The 16,503-nt window shown below is 35.4% G+C and overlaps 1 protein-coding gene and 1 long non-coding RNA gene across 2 annotated transcripts in view; one reads left to right on the forward strand and one right to left on the reverse strand.

Moving 5' to 3' along the window:
- Nucleotides 1–11,438, forward strand: part of LOC126081640 (uncharacterized) — a 32,002-nt gene extending 20,564 nt beyond the window's left edge. Inside the window, exon 3 of the long non-coding RNA XR_007518420.1 lies at nt 11,360–11,438. This is a non-coding gene — a long non-coding RNA (uncharacterized LOC126081640). The remainder of the gene's footprint in view (nt 1–11,359) is intronic.
- Nucleotides 1–16,503, reverse strand: part of GNAT3 (G protein subunit alpha transducin 3) — a 45,920-nt gene that overhangs the window by 17,695 nt on the left and 11,722 nt on the right. The window contains exons 2-4 of the mRNA XM_049893598.1: nt 15,676–15,718; nt 12,433–12,574; nt 2,800–2,957 (exon numbers count right to left, since the gene is read on the reverse strand). Coding sequence (XP_049749555.1) covers nt 2,800–2,957; nt 12,433–12,574; nt 15,676–15,718 — 343 coding nt within the window. The remainder of the gene's footprint in view (nt 1–2,799; nt 2,958–12,432; nt 12,575–15,675; nt 15,719–16,503) is intronic.

The raw sequence follows: 16,503 nt of genomic DNA on the forward strand, positions 1-16,503 counted from the left end.
ACAGTGACAAATTTGCATTTAAAATGCTTATTTTAATAAACAAATATTGGATTTGGGTGTTCAAGACTGCAGTCTAAAACTCAGGCCAAACCAGAGGCTTTTAAAAAATATGGCACAAATCATTTAACAATATCTCAATTCTTTTTCTGATTACGTAAAAATAGAATCATTCCTGGGGAAGCCTATACTAGTTTTCAAGGATATAGAATTTAAAAGGCACACTAGATGGCCCAACCCGTGAGCAATGAAATCTGAACTAAAATCTACTGGCCACAACCGTGCCACTTGTCCTTCAGTTTGCTACCACTGACTGGAGACATTAGGGTGCCAGCAAGAGCACTCCCTTCCCTAATTCTGATCAGGACTTACTTTTGTCAGCCTCAGCTTGAAGACCATCTCTAGGTTTAAGAAAATAAGAAATATCTTATTTTTACCAAAAAAAAAAAAAAAAAAGGGAGAGAGAAAGAAAAACAGAAAAAGGAAAAAGAACTGTTAGAGAACTTTACCCTATATAATGCATATGAAATAAAAACCTATTGCCATTGGGTTGATTCCAACTCTTAGTGGCTGCATTGAACAGAGTAGAACTGCCCCGTAGGGTTTCCAAGGCTGTAATCTTTACAGAAGCAGGCTGCCACATCTTTCTCCCTCAGAGCGGCTGGTGGGTTTCAGCTATCAGCCTTTTGGTTAGCAGCCGAGCTCTTAATCACTGCACTACCAGGGCTCCTCATATGAAATAGACATGAGATATATTACCATTCTGGGTTTATATTTAGTTTTAAAATGTGAGAGTAAAACAGTATTTGAAAAAAAGCCTGCTTTTAATTTTTAGAAGAAAGCAGTGATCGCTCAGCTATTTTCTTAGTGAGCTTTTTTTTATTTAACCTTCCTTTTAAGGACCTGTAAGGACAGAAAACAGTTAACATTTTAGTTTTAGAATTATATTTGTATTCTTTCTGAGACCTAGTAGGGAAAACAGCTTTCATGTTGTTATCCTGTTGCCCTGCAAATCAATCTTGTTAGTCTAAAACCATCACAATATGGGCTGCGCTCAAAAAATGGGTGCAGCTCGATATTGTTTAGTTGTGTGTAGCTTGAAGAACAGATATTTAATAGGAATCTACAATGGAGAGATGGTCCCAATGTAAAATATATTTTAGGTGTAGAAATACATAAACAAAACTAAAACTAAAGGTTGCTGTTGTGGTTGTGTGACGTTGAGTTGATTCCGACTCATAACGAGATTAGAAAGTACAATAAAAGGTTATTTCATCTGTTCATTTTGACCGCATGATATTTAAATAGTTTTTTGTTAACAAAGAGCAAAGAATTTGGTAAACATAATGATAATATAATTGCAAATACATTTCTTTCAATATTTAATGGAAAATCGTGTTCAAACAATAATGTGTATCCAAAACTAAATTTATTAATTACAGTCCACTTTTATCTGCCCTTCCTTCCCTCCCTCTCCAGAATTTTGCTAACATTTTATGGGACTATTGCATAATTCAGCTTCTTACAAATTATGCCTGCCTTTTTTTTTTACCCAGGATTAGTGTAGAAAAACAATGCTTTACTATACTACCAGAGAACTGTTTTATTATTAAAATGTGGTTCGGCAGTGAGACACTTATTAAAGCAGTTATTTTCCTGGGGGAAGTCGATGTTAGTTCTTAAAGCATATGGTATTTTTAAATAGCACACTAGATGGCCCCAATCAGTAAACCATGAAGTCTTAACTAAAGTATCTTCCCTGGATCCCTCCAGTTGCCATCCTAGGTTGAAGTTCATTAGCTCCTTCATCAGAGAGACAGGAGTAGCACTTTGCTCCAAAGACAATTTGCCTATTGGAATTATGGGTCTAAAATAAAAATCAATGAGTAATCATAGAAAATAGTTTCACTCCACCTAGAATTTGTATTGTTTGTTTTCTCTCCATAATCCTCTGTCCATCATTAATTAAAAATCTGAAGAATCATGCAGCTTTCATGGCTTTGTCCTCGAATACCTATCATTTGTTTAACTTTTACATTACTTTTGTTTTTTTAATTAAGTGCTGCTAAGATGTTATGTTGGGGATTTTTCAATGTGACTGTTATACATTTTATAGACTCATATGCATGGGCAGATATATTTACGTACATGTGTATGTACACTTGCAGGCATGTAACCGTATGATAGGTTAAGAACTTACAAAAATGAAACTTTAAAATAACTTTGAAGACAAAATTACAGTCTAAAATTATACCTCCTAACTTCCCTGTGGCTGATAAGTGCTAACTGGCCAACTTTAACTGTTAAAATTATACAGTCGTCCCTGAGACTCTGAAAGAATCCCATAATATAAATTTTTTTTTTTTTTGGAAAAAATATATTATTTTTGAGTTCTGTATCATGCTTATCAAGCCAATGGAGCCAAAGTGTATGTCACTAATACAATTATTTTAAGGTAAGATTTCAGTAGCATGAATGGAGATGAAATGAATAGCCCCGAGTCTCAGTATGCATATCACCAACCTGTGTCTCTGTCGAGCGCTATGCAAAATGGGTGATTCTTTTTCATCTGGAGAAAATATTTGAAACAAATAGAGCTTCTCAGGCAAATAGCTGTAAAATTAGTTATTTAAAATACTCCCCTGTTTATATTTTTTCCCCTTAAAGTTACCTTGTTCTTTTTTTTAACTTATCTTCAGTTTTTTTAGTATAATAAGATGCACACTCAAGCACTTGTGTTTACAAATGCAGAATAATAATTTTTATTTTTAAATGTCTCAGTTTTTGTCAAAATGTACTTACTAAGCTGCGGAGTCATTGAGCTGGTATTCAGATGCCCTTTCAAAACAGGCCTGGATTCCTGGATCTCTCCACAGTCGTTTTATTATCTCAGCCAGTTCAGGCGTCATGCCACCATCTTCCAGGGTGTTTGCCAGAGCATAAAGTTTTCGTTGGTCTTCCTAGAGCAATGTTTGAGTGAGAAAGATAAAAATGTATTTGGAACAACATATTCTTTTTTTAAAATAAAGAAGATTTTAATTGGATGATTATCTAATTCTTCTAGGCAATCATTTCTTGGAACATCATTTCAGAATACTTTATGGTCAATAGAATTAGAGTTCCTTATAATAAACAGCAGATGTCAAGAAGAGTTCTCTCTTGCAAAAACTATAAAATGTTATAGAGGAACATTAGAATTTTGGGCATATATCACTAAACTCTGAGTTCCATGTCAGAAAGAATAACAGTGCTTTGGTATGTACAACTTTGAATTATCAGAGGGTCGAAATCCTGGAGTAATGTAGTTATGAACCTGATATAATCTGGCACTTTGGCTTCCTTTGAACATAGCCATAGATTTTTTTTTTAGAAAAAAATATAAGACACCAAGTAAGAATTAGAATAAAATGGGAAATAAAACTTTATATTCTGAAATTGTATTTAAAATAGTATTAATATACTTTGCCACCAGGCACCTTGTTGTAATCATATAAATAAGCAATAGCAGCAAACAATCTGCTCCATACATAATGTTTTATAACATCCCTGTAGGTTTTGTTGATTTCATTCCTCTGGTGCAAATCAGTAGATAAGAAAAGGAGAGAAAACAAGCATTGTGTTAACCCCATTGGTATGCTTGTTGGAGGTGACAAGAGAGAAAGAAAATAGTTTATTGAATAAATACTGTAGTCCAAGGTTTATTTAAACACATTGTCAAAACAATTTTATGATAAGAACAATTCTTTAAACATTAAAAACTTGAGGCTCAGAGTAATTAAATTATAGACCATTGTAATGGTCCAGGCAAATGGAGAAGTCTGGGCTCAAATCCTGGTCTTCAGACTCTCAAATTCACGCTCCTCCTAGTGCATATTATTACTATAAAATTTACAAGACACTTAGCACATATATTATCTCACATAATCCTCAGAACAGTATTATTTTTCAGGTTAATTTATCCAAAGCGATAAAGACAATACACATTACAAGAAGAGTCAAGCCCAAATACATTTTGTGCAATGTTGGGCCAGTACCAGTTAAGTTTGTCCGATAAGAATCTGCTGCTTCCTGATTCAACTTATTTATTAATGACTGTTATTAAACTGACTACAAATTTATCTCCCATTTTATTAAAAATTGACTTTTTGTATAGAACAGGAAGGTTCAAGAGATACCCTGTTAAGACTAAAAAAAACATTTCATCTTTCTTCACAATCAGATTTTACTTTTGAGATGAAACTAATCAGATAATCATTCAGTCAGTTGTTAAATGGCTAAAACCAAGGGCTTGACCTCATTTTCTTATATCAGCACAGGGCAAATTTTAAAACCCTTCCTCCCAATTAGTTGGTTGTGAGGGAGAACTGCAAATCCACTGAAATATGACCTAGTAATTTTTCGTAGCAATATCCTAGTTGCCTCCTACCACTTTAAAGTGCCATTTAGGACAAATGAGGCAATGAAACAGGTGCTGGTACAGTTTTGTTCCTAAAGGCAAGTAAATTATATGTACTGTGGCATTTCTTTAAAAAATATTTCAGTTTTTACTTTAAGTACGCTTTATCTATATAGATATCATGACTATACCCTCACTTGAAACATTAAAATGTTATGAAGTTCTCCATGCACCCCACTTTTGATGGTAGTACCTCCCCAAAAGGCAGGCCATTCTTTCACCTTGGTTTTGATCCTTTCAGATCTTTGTTTTTTTAATTTACTGTATACACAGGCAGAGCCCATGGCAACAACTTTCAATTCAGGCTGTACCTTAGAAGGACCTGAGGCACTTTAAAAAAATGCTGATACCAGGATCCCACCCCAAAGCAAATGAGTCAGAATCTCTGGGTGTTGGAGTCTGCAAAGGTATTTTTTAAAAGCTCCCGGATGACTCTAATATGCAGCCAAGGTTAAGAACCCTGGAAAATATGCAGGTTTGTTCTTGAAGATATGTAATAATCTTATTGAGTATGCTGCATATCAAGTCTTCAAAGTCCTTCTGTAGTTGTCCAAGGGCTAGGATCATAAATGAAAGAATCAAATTCCACATTTTTAAGGGATTGGGTCTACCAATCAAATTTAAATTCTTAAATTATGTAACAGCAAAATTAACAGGCATTATGAAAAGTTGTCTTCCAAAAGCAGTCAAATTGATCCTTTTAAAATTGAAGTCCTACTGATTATCCTATCCCCATATGCCCAAACTTCAATAATTTCCCACAAAACTAAAAAAAAAAACAAAAACAAATTTCTTACTATGGCCCACAATACTGCATGTGTGAACCCATGTCTTCCTTTCCGATCTTATTTTCTGGTCAACCTTCTTTCTCTTTCTCTCTCCCTCCTCTCCCACCTCAAGAATTACTGGTCTCCTTGCTGTTCTTTGAATTTACCAAGCCCCATTTCAGATCATTTGAATTGTTGTTCCCTCCATGTCTTTCCCATGACTTATTTGCTGATTTCATTCAGATCTCTTCTCAAATAGCATGTCCTCAAGGATTTCTTCCCTGACCATCCTTTCTTCCATCACTTATTATTCTTCTTGCCTATGTATAGTAATATTTCTTTGCTTATTTTATGTCTTTTATATTAGACTATAAACACACGAAGGAGGAGATTTTATTGTTTTGTTTACTTCTAAAACCTTATGACCTCGTTCAGAACCTGGCACACAAGACGTGTTGCCAAAATATTGATGAATGAATCAATCAATAAAATGAATAAGCTATCTGATTCCTAGTTAGCTCAGACCTTTTATTCTAGAGAAACTTTAAGGTATCTTCAGTAATCTCTCAAGTATTTCACGTAGCTCCATAAGGGTTCGAGTGGCATCCTGAAGAACTTTTTCTTCCTACATTGTATTTGGTAAAGCCCTGGTGGCACAGTGGTTAAAAGCTACAGTTGTTGACCAAAATGTCAGCAGTTTGAATCCACCAGCTGCTTCTTGGAAACCCGGTGGGGCAGTTGTAGTCTGTTCTTTAGGGTCGCTACAAGTTGGAATCGACTCGACAGCAATGGGTTTGGTTTTTGGTTTTGGGAATTATAGTGGTTCTGTAATGGCCCATTCTCTCAAGGTTGCATAGCCCTGTAGCTCTTTGCACAGAAAACAAAATATATATTTTCTCTACAAGTCACCTAGATCTTCCTCGTAAATATTAGGGACCTCAGATGGCCTTAGAGCCTCACAGAGCTCATTCTGAACCCTAGTTATATTTCCAAAGATTGGGGAAAAACAGAGGAAGAAAATAATATCATAGCCTAGTAATTTGAGGAACTGCCAACTTAATAATGCCAGATTCCCTTGCTGCAGGATTTTCAGAGCCTTGGAATACTAATGTTGGTTGCAAATTTCCAAGAAGTTGTTAAAGTATGTATATATCCAAAACTTATTTGATCACAGAACTTTAATGATAGGGCATGTTGAGGAATAAAGGCTCTTTCATTCACGTTGTAGGGTTCACTTCATAGAGCACTGTGTCAAAGGTGGTCACAACCACACACAAGTGAGGTGATAAAAGCGTACATTTCCGTTTCCAACATTCTTTTATGTAGGTAAAAAATCTAATAACATTCAGGGTAAGTAAACCATAATTCCTGAAGACATTGTCTTTATACTGTGTACTCCAAACCCACATCCTCTTTTCATTTCTCAGTGCATCTGTGGGGCTTACATTAATTTTACCCGAAGAATTTGGCCTTTGTCTTCAGTTTCTGAAAGAAAATCTCTAAAAAAAAAAAAGACTTGGATTTTAAGTATCTATGATAAGGACTCCAGATGGCACCTAACTAACAAGTTAGGCGAGGTGATGAGGTGGATCGGGGGAAGAGGGGATGGGAGAGGATGCTGATGTGACTATATGATTCTTCGCATATTACTTCAATTTTTTTTTTCTGTTTTCCCCATATCACCTCAACTTTTTTTCCCCCTCCCTATGATGTGGTCCCAGGACCAGGGTTGCAGGTGTGCATAATGGAAGCAGGGATAATTACTAAGCAAGAAACTGTAACTGAGAAAGAATTGACTGAGGGGAGGTGCTTGCTAGACTAGTATTGCTGCTGGCAATTTAGATGAGTACAGTAGTTGAACCAAATGTCCTTCCCAAATGTGAAGCTTGTTTGTAAATGGAGTGAAGAAAAAAAGTAGCTGAGGATAAAGGAATGAATGCATGAGTTATACAATGAGGAAAATTAAAAAACCATATTAATGTCCCAAAGGGGCTCAGAGCAAGAGATGATATTGTCTCTTAGCTCAGTTATACTGATGGCACAGTGATTAAGAGCTTTGGCTGATGCAAAAAGGCTGATGGAATCCACAAGTGGCTTCTTGAAAACCCTATGGGGCAGTTCTACTCTGTCCTATAGGGTCGCTGTGAATTAGAATCTTAGAAATGACTTGACAGCAGTGGGTCTTTTATTTATTTTTTTTGGCCTGAAAAGGATGAAAACCACTCCTGTTTTTGGAACCTGACAAGATTGAATAGAAGCCTGCAGCAAACCTGGCTGGTCTCAACATGGGAGAAATTTTGGCCATTTGATATGATGATGGACTGATGCTAGTGACTAATGACTGAGACTCTAGTAATATGTCAGTATCTTTTGACTCTTAATTTTCAGCTTTGGTGTATCACTGGCATTGCTGATAGTAATGGTCAAATGTACTGGGAATTTGAGTTAAAGTCTCCTCTGGATGAAATCAAATATCAATAAATTAAGAGAGGAAAGGTCAATTCTACAAATGAGAGGCATATAAAAGGAGCTGTGGACAAAGATCACAGTGGTTTTTTGGGGTTTACATTTTGGCCTGTGGGTTTTACGTTAACTTTTTTTTAATGTGTGCTTATTATTATCATTGTACTTTTAGATGAAGGTTTACAGAACAAACTAGAGTCTCATTAAACAATTAGTATACATATTGTTTTGTCACATTAGTTATCAATCCCATGACATGTCAACACTCTCCCTTCCCGACCTTGGGTTCCATATTACCAGCTTTCCTGTCCCTTCCTGCCTTCTAGTCCTTGCCCCTGGGCTAGTGTGCCCTTTTAGTTTAGTTTTGTTGTATGTGCCTCTCTAATCTTCGGCTGAAGGGTGAACCTCAGGAGTGACTTCATTACTGAGCTAAAAGGGTGTCAAGGGGCCATACTCTCAGCGTTTCTCCAGTCTGTCTCAGGCCACTAAGTCTGGTCTTTTTTTTTTTTTAATTTATGTATTTATTTACTGTGCTTTAGGTGAAAGTTTACAAATCAAGTCAGTCTTTCATACAAAAAGTTACAAATACCTTGCTCTGTACTCCTAGGTTCTTTTACATTAACTTTACCCAAAGCATTAAATCTTTATTCTTGTTTCCTGAGAGATAATGTCTTAAAAAAAAAAAAAAAAACAAACTTGGAATTTAAGTGTCTTTTTTTTTTTTTTTTGATAAGGACTCCAGATGGCACCTAACTAATAGGTTAAGTGGGGGTGGGGGATGGCCAGGCCAAATAGCCCCATTGGAAAGTACCTTGTGATGTTGCTTGACCTCAGAGGAGAAGAGCTAATCAGCTAACCTCAGGGGAGATGAGCTGGATTTTGCAGTACATAATGAGACTCCAATAAAACTCTGGACACTGAATCTTCAGGAACTTCCTGGTTGGTGAAAACATTTGCTCTCAGGAGGGTGATGCACCCTCTTTTGAGATGTGGAAGCTCAATGTTACGAATCCTCCTAGATCTCCTTATGCTGACCCTGCTTTTTATCCTTTATAAATATAGAGCTTTCTGTGAGTTTGGTGAGCCCCTCTAGTAAATTATTGAACTTGAGGGAGTGCCGAAAGCCAGCAGGTCAGAAGTGAGGGAGAGCTGGAATCCCTGAGTTTATGGTTGGTATCCTGAGGGGGTAAAAGGGACCCCTAAATTTGTTGCCAGCAGGTCAGAAGTGAGGACGTCATGTGGATTTGCGGTGGGTATCTAAAGTCTTGGGCTTAGATTCAGTCTGAAGGACAGATTTGACCTACCTGAGTTTAGCGGGTGGCTAAACTTAAAGTAAGTGTTGCATGGTGTCAGAGAAGTGAAAAAGTGAGGATTTGATTTATGTTGACTTTTATCTTCGTAGCACCACTTCTGTATTCTGCTGCTGCCACTTTTCTGAAACCTCTCTCATTTTATCACCAATGATCTCCATTATTATTAAATCCAATAGATTATTTTTAGCTTTCTTCTTTCTTGCCTTTGTTCTCTTTAATGTCTTTCTCTTCTCAGCCTAAGACTGGACCTATTCTATCCTTTAGTATAAATTATATGCCATAGTGTAATGATATGCCGATAACACCTAGATTCACATCTCTAGCCAGAATATCTCTTCTGAGCTTCTAATGCACATTTGTAACTGCTTACTGGATATCTCCATGTGGATATCTTCCAGACCTTACAAACTCAATATTTCACACTAGGCTTCTTGAGTATTTCCCCCATCCCTACTTCATGATAGTACAGTTCTTTTGACAAATGTGGATTTAATTCCACACCCAGCTGTGCTGCCCTTTTGAAGTCATTGATGTTTTGTAATTACCTGTTCAACATCAGCCTTTTCTTTTCTGAGGGAAAATACTATTTCCATCTCATTTACCACGGACTCCTTAGTATAGCCAGTGTCCAGTCAAATGTCTGCCACATAAATAATGGTTTAATGAAGAAATACTTTTTAGAAATGCCTTGGACCTGTGTAGACTTCAATATATAGATTTTAATGAACCTACATTCAAAGTTATTGAAAAATAATACCTTATTTATCTGGGAGCTTATATTCTGCAGTATTCTGTATTTATGTGCTTTACTCTTAAGTTTCTGCTTCCTCCTTCAACTTAATAACCCTGTAAAACTGTGCTTCAATAAAGAAAGCACCAACATTTTGTCAATGAAGAAATCAAAGTTTAGAGAAGTAACTTGTCAAAACTTGCACAACCAATGTAATAAAACTATTCCAAATTTCCTACTGAGACTTTCTCCCACTGACAGTCGATGTGCTGATGTACAAATGGTTGTGTAAAAATATATAAACATGTATAAATAAATAAATTGAAGACTAAATAGAAAATATTAGACCTTTAGAACTCTCAAAACCCCACATAAATAGTGTTTAGCAATTAATCTGTTAAATAAATAATTTAACGCAGGTAGAGAATATATTAATCTTAAAATCAAATACTAAAGAATGTGACTGAAACGACTATAGTTTTGTACTGGTTGAAATCAAATTAGCTGCTACGTAGTGCCTGATGACCGTGAAGTTCCGATACTTGAGGACATAGCAGCTCCTTGAGAAACCTGTCACAGTTGCTTAGTGCTGCTTAAGTTGCTCTGCTATGTGAATAAATCCTATTTATTTTTATTTTTTCACTCAGCATAATGGCAGCAATGTTACAGAGCCCCTTATTTTCACTCCACCTGTCTGACAAGTCATTAAGACTCTTAACCAACAGGTTTCAGTTCTTTAGTGCTGACTGGCATCACTGATTTCAAAATACTGGGCTGTATGGAGTGCACAATATATTTAAATAAGTAGCTAAAGCACGATTGTAGTTTTCAACTTCAGTGACACAAATATATGGAATATCGCACAAGCGAGTTAGAACGTTGTTAAACCATTCTCAAAGTAATGCAGCAACAACTATCAGGGCCTTGAAGGTAGAAAATAAATGAAATATTGCTGATCATTAGAGGCATTTCTTAAAAACCCTTGCAAAAGAAAAGCACTATAATGGAAGCCGTTAGAAGTGGGATTTGCCCTAAACTCTAGCTGCATAAACCAAATTGCTAATCCTCTCTGGGCCTTATTTTTCTCATCTTTAAATAAGTAGGTTGAATCAGATTTTCTCTTAAGGGTCAGTTTAAATTCCTAAAAAAAGCTTGTGGTCAAAGGGATGACTGAATTACCCTTAAAAATAAGAACAGGATCACTAAATAGTCATAGAATGGTAAAGAAGGAAAGGAACTTGGAATGCAGCTACTCCAAGTGTCCTATTTTATAGGTGAGAGGGAAACCGTCCCCAGAGACATAAGTGACTTACCAGCTAACATAGTAGGGGCAGGGAGTGGCTAGAAATAGAAGGAGAGCCCAGCGAACCGCCAGCTTTCTGCTCCCCAAACTGTCTGCACTGAAGACATACTGAGGATTTTCATGAAAATGAAAAGTGCTAGGACCACTGAGGATTTATCCTTTTCCTTTGAAGTTATTCATATAGAAGAAGCATTTTTTCTTTTACCCCCAATAGCTTCCAGTGGTGATTTACATGGTTTAATCCTAAATTGGGGGAGAATAAGTATGAATGTGACTATTTTCTCTATATTTACTGTACTGTTGTCTCTATTTTCATTGTTCATTTAACAGGGTGTCTGAGAATTACATTGGAATAGTTCAGCTGAAATCTTCTGGAGGTAACCAGCTGTCCTTTGGAGGGAGCTTATGGAATAGGTGAGTTTTTCCTGTGGATTGTGCACAAATACCTGTTGTCATCGAGTCGATTCCGACTGACAGCAACTCCATAGGACAGAGTAAAACTGTCCCATGGGGTTTCCAAGGGTGTAAACTTTAGGGAAGCAGACTGCCACATCTTTTTCCCTCGGAGCCGCTGGTGGATTTGAACTGGAGACCTTTTGGGTTAGCAGTCAAGTGCTTAATCACTGCACCACTGGGGCTCCTCTTGTGCACAGTTTTATTTTGTGTGTATATGTGTGTGTGTGGGTCAACTATTGTTTTTTGGGTAATATTATGTTTTATTTGCCAACAAAAATAGTTTTATTTGTTCACACATAAGGTGTTTTAAAATAAGTGGATTTTTATAGAGTAAAATAATTGTATTACATAAATATCAAATAGAGAAAAAAATAAAGTTATTTAAATGTTACCTTATATCCCAAACTATGACTAGTTGGGTGTATTTAGTATAAATCATTTTATTTAATCACACAATTTTGAATTCTTAAAAAAAAAACTAACATTATAAAATCAATATTTCACCATTGCTACATCTTTGCAATTATCATTTGAACATTGATGGAAATTGCAGTGTTATTAAAAACTAGAAAAAATTGCCCATGAAATGACTAATAAAGAAAATATATGGAAAGATATAGCAGCTTAGAATTTATATAGTAAACACTTTTATTTAGCAAACGTGAACTCTGTTTTTCCTTAATGTAGCATGTTATTTTGATATTAGGCTTGACTGCTAGGAAGGCACTTAGTGTTGAATAAGATTATAGCACACACTCAAGAGGAAAAGTTTGATTTGAAGGAAAACAGAAAAAAAATCTTACACTAACAGAATTAATAGTTCCAAAACACAGGTTTCATATTCTTAAATTTTTGGTACAGATTAGGACTACAAACTTATTAAGTCATATCATTTTAGGGCTTAAACTCCATTTTGGACATACAATTGCCATTAGTTGCATACTTACTGCACTTCTGGGATTTACATAATCAATCTCAAGGGTAGTCATGGCTTTCACAATAGATAGGATGGATTGCACTGTATTACTGTAAATTACTGCTTTAAACTCCAAGCATTCTTGCTCACTGTAGCCATTCTTATGGATGATCCTATAATTTAAACATGAAAGGCTTTAGTGAATTGAACAAGTGTAATGCTAAAGTACGTCAACAATAATTTCCTTGCATAACGTTAAGGTATAAATTAGTTTAAAAAAGGAAGAATTTTGTCCATATGTGTGTGTTAAATCTGAGCTACTTTATACCTTTGAGTTTACTTTATCATTGTCTTCTAAGACAATATTTTCTTTCCGAACTCCCCATAACAAGTATGAAGATGACTAAGGATTTGTTCTAGGTAAATCACATTTACGCTAAATAACTCCATGGGTTAACTCATGAGCATTTTACATAGAAAGCTTATCGTTTTTCAAAAGAATATTTTCCAGATTCCCAGGATAAAGATACATACAGTGTTCTGATAGTTTGTATAGTGTTTACAATGGGATGTCTAGAGGAAGTAAAGTAATTTACTAGAACGTTCATGTCCTTTCCTATCACTTAAGACCTGCTGGAAATAGGAGTGCCTGCTTTCTATTTATGGTGTTAACAAAAGCATCTTTTTTACTGTAGGTAGTTGCCTGCTGTTAAGCCCCTTGTCACTTCTCTGTCTGTGTACGTGCCGGTGAGTTCTCAAAGTTTAAATGTCCAGACAGTCTATTTGGCTGAACTCCTCTCTTCTTTCCACTCGTTCAGGATTTGACTAATAGTTTTGAACTAATGCTTAAAATAGATTTGCCTATTAAAAACTAAAACCTTTGTGTTTGCCAACTACACTTCACTGCATCTTCATTGCATAATGTGTTCCCGTTCAGAGTATGTTTTTCTTACTGTTTTTGAAGTGTTTTGTGTTCACTAAGGCATCTTTTTGGATGCTATATTCCTAAGAATTTGCCTTGTGTTTATAGACATGGAGGCGGTAGCACAGGGGGAGAAAACAGCATGATTGCCTCGCAAGGTACTAAAACTTTCAAATACAAGGATTCTGATGTGAAAAAAGCAAAAGCATCACCTGTATTTATTATTTTCTATATTTCTACTTTGAGTATGATCATGTTTGTCTTGCTACCTTAAACAATTAAATAAATAATTAAGACAGTTAAAAGCTCTATGAAAAAATGTTGTTGATGCTGATTTAGAGCTATCCATAGACTATACTGGTAGATATATACAGCCCCTTACTTTAGACAAAGGGTCTGGGTTTGAAAGAAAGATTTTGGAGGACTCAGCTTGGAGATGATAGCAAAAATTATTGGACTTTGGCAGTTTTCATTCGATCAAGATGCAGAATAAGCAGAGAAGAGGACTTATAAAAAACACTAGGGAACCAACATTTAAGATGCAAAGAGGCAGGAAGTAAAGGAGACAAAGTTAGGAGCACTGGGAGAAAGAGATCCTAGAAGCCAAGGAAAAGTTTTGAAAGGGAAGAGCCAAATATGGAATTATGATAAGGACTATGAACAAGTCATAGAAAATGGCAATTATGAGATCATAAATGAGCTTCCTAAGAGCAATTCAGGGCAAAAGTGTGATAGAAGTGGTTGGAGAATAAATGGGAAGTGGGATCCTTCACAGAAACTTTAGTGAGAAAAGGAAGGACAGAAAAGGAAGTAGTACCTAGAGGAGACTCGTTCTATGTGAAAAGTCTAGCAATATCCAAAGCTAAGGTGCAATGTAACTTTAAATCCCATTGTTGAGGGCAAATTTCTCTGAAAATTTTTATGTGTTTTTCCATTTTCTTAAATTATCTGTTTTGCCTTGGTTGAGATAAAGATGTTTATGCAGTTGTGTATCATGGTTTTCTGGTTAACATAAGCATTTTCTCACATTAGCACTTTCTCATACTTATTAATGTGTAATGGCTGTACAATATTTCAGTTTCTTCTTCATAACATTCTATAGGTCTTTATAGATTATGCTAGTCAATTACTTATCTATGGTATTTATTATGGATTTTTTTCTAGTTCTCCATTTTTTTTTTTTAAATTCATTTATGGTTTAATATATTTAAAATTTTAATAATTATGTAGACAAATACTTGATCATTTCTTTTTTCATTGCATTTAAGCTCATTTGGAATGGAAAGGTTAAAAGAATGAGAGAATCAAACATGATTATAGCCCAAAGGAAAAGAATGCTAAAACCTAGGGTAATGTTATGGGTGAAAAAGAGTTGACAGGTGAAAGGATACACCTAAGAACTCAAAAGTAGAATGCTTAGTGAACAAGATAAAGGAACCCTGTTCTTTAGAGACAAGAAGAAAGGTCAAAACTTCGTATGCAGGTATAAGTGAGTTAGTAAACAAACAGCTTGAGGGAGTTGATACATATAGTAGATTTCAAAAGAGAGGCTTCAATATTGGTTGGTATGGAACTTACATGACATATTACTGAGAAAGAAGGAAATTAGACTGCAATTAGACAATTTCATTATTGACTGGGGTCATTTCCTCCCATAATATGTCCCAAAGAACAGTGTCTTTAGACACAGAATTAAAAATTGGCTTTAAAATTATTGCCATTCTTCTCTCATAGTAATCCCGGTCCTTTAAAATGCTTGGGCAATGACACAGCCATGTGGCTCCACCCATTTACCTACACTTATCAATCACCATTTACTTGGACATTACATTCTTGAATTATAAAATGTTTTTTCACTATTTCCTTATTAACAAATTCAGGTTTACTTATTTTATTATAAAGAGAAAACAAGGTAAATAAATGCAAAAATAAATTACAATCCATGATAGTAATAATTTCAAATATGCATCTCGTTCCTGGGTACCCAAAATGCCAATAAAGTTAAAAATATGCTTTTCTCACCAATTCAAAATGATCACTAGTTGACATATTTTTAAATATGGCTTATGCATCACAATGTTAAAGCCATAGATCATTACCAGATAGATATATTTAACACATAACTGCTTTTAGAGTGAAAAACTAAAAGAAAAATGGAAATTAAAATATTATTCCTCTGTTATTCTTTCTACTAAAGGATAGGAGGAATGTTTGCTAAGAAAATGTGACAATTTTGCTACTACCGACAATTTGAAAGAAACTATCAATCACCTTTTCCAAAAGTATTTTAAGAACGGTCAAATACATGGACAGACTTTAAATATTAAACATTTAAAATAGTTGTGTACCTACTTCATTTGTTTAACAATAGTACTTTTTCCAGATTCTCCTGCTCCTGCAACAGAAAGATGAAGGCATTATCAACAGACACACCAAGTTTGTACAGATATTAAAACCTGTGACTACCACTTTCTGTGGATAAATCTGTAGCAAACATCTCTCCAATGTAATGTTCCTGTCAAGTCTCGAAAGGATTATCTGTCTACTTTCCAGGATAACAGAAGAGAGTAAAACCACCTCTACATTTACATTAGATCCAGACTTAGGTCTTGCTCCAAGGTAGCAAGCAGAGTATACTACCGTGCGAAAATTCCATCATTACATTTGAGCTTAATTTGGGAGGCTTTTATCTCCTGGCTTTGCAACCCAAAGAAAATGGTCCCCAACTTTATAATCTCTAGGTCACCCTCATCCTCCCAGAATGTTTCCTGTATATCCCATTCAATCAAACAGGAATTAAAGAACAAAACTGTGAGGAAAATTTCAGGGTTATGGGGGTTTGGGAGGAAAGCCAGTGGGACCTCCAAAGCCAATGGGAACTCCAGTACTCCACTACTTCCCTGTGCAAATGTATTTGGTGTTGCATCTTTTTCAACCAGAGTGAGGAAATATTGGGGGGGGAAATCTTGGAGAAAATCTGAGACTGAGTGTCAATTAATTTTTTTTTAAATAGTGCTATAATAGCTATGATTTCTACAGTGAGGGAAAATTTATTTAGATAAATTGCATTTAAATTAATTTTCTACCTTGAGAATAATGAGAAAAAAATGTATGTCAAGAGTTTTTCAGAATTGTACCACCATATTTTTTTTTTTTTATGTATCATGGACAAATACAGCA

Source organism: Elephas maximus, chromosome 8 (genome assembly GCF_024166365.1).
Source record: "Elephas maximus indicus isolate mEleMax1 chromosome 8, mEleMax1 primary haplotype, whole genome shotgun sequence".
Taxonomy (NCBI): Eukaryota; Metazoa; Chordata; class Mammalia; order Proboscidea; family Elephantidae; genus Elephas; species Elephas maximus.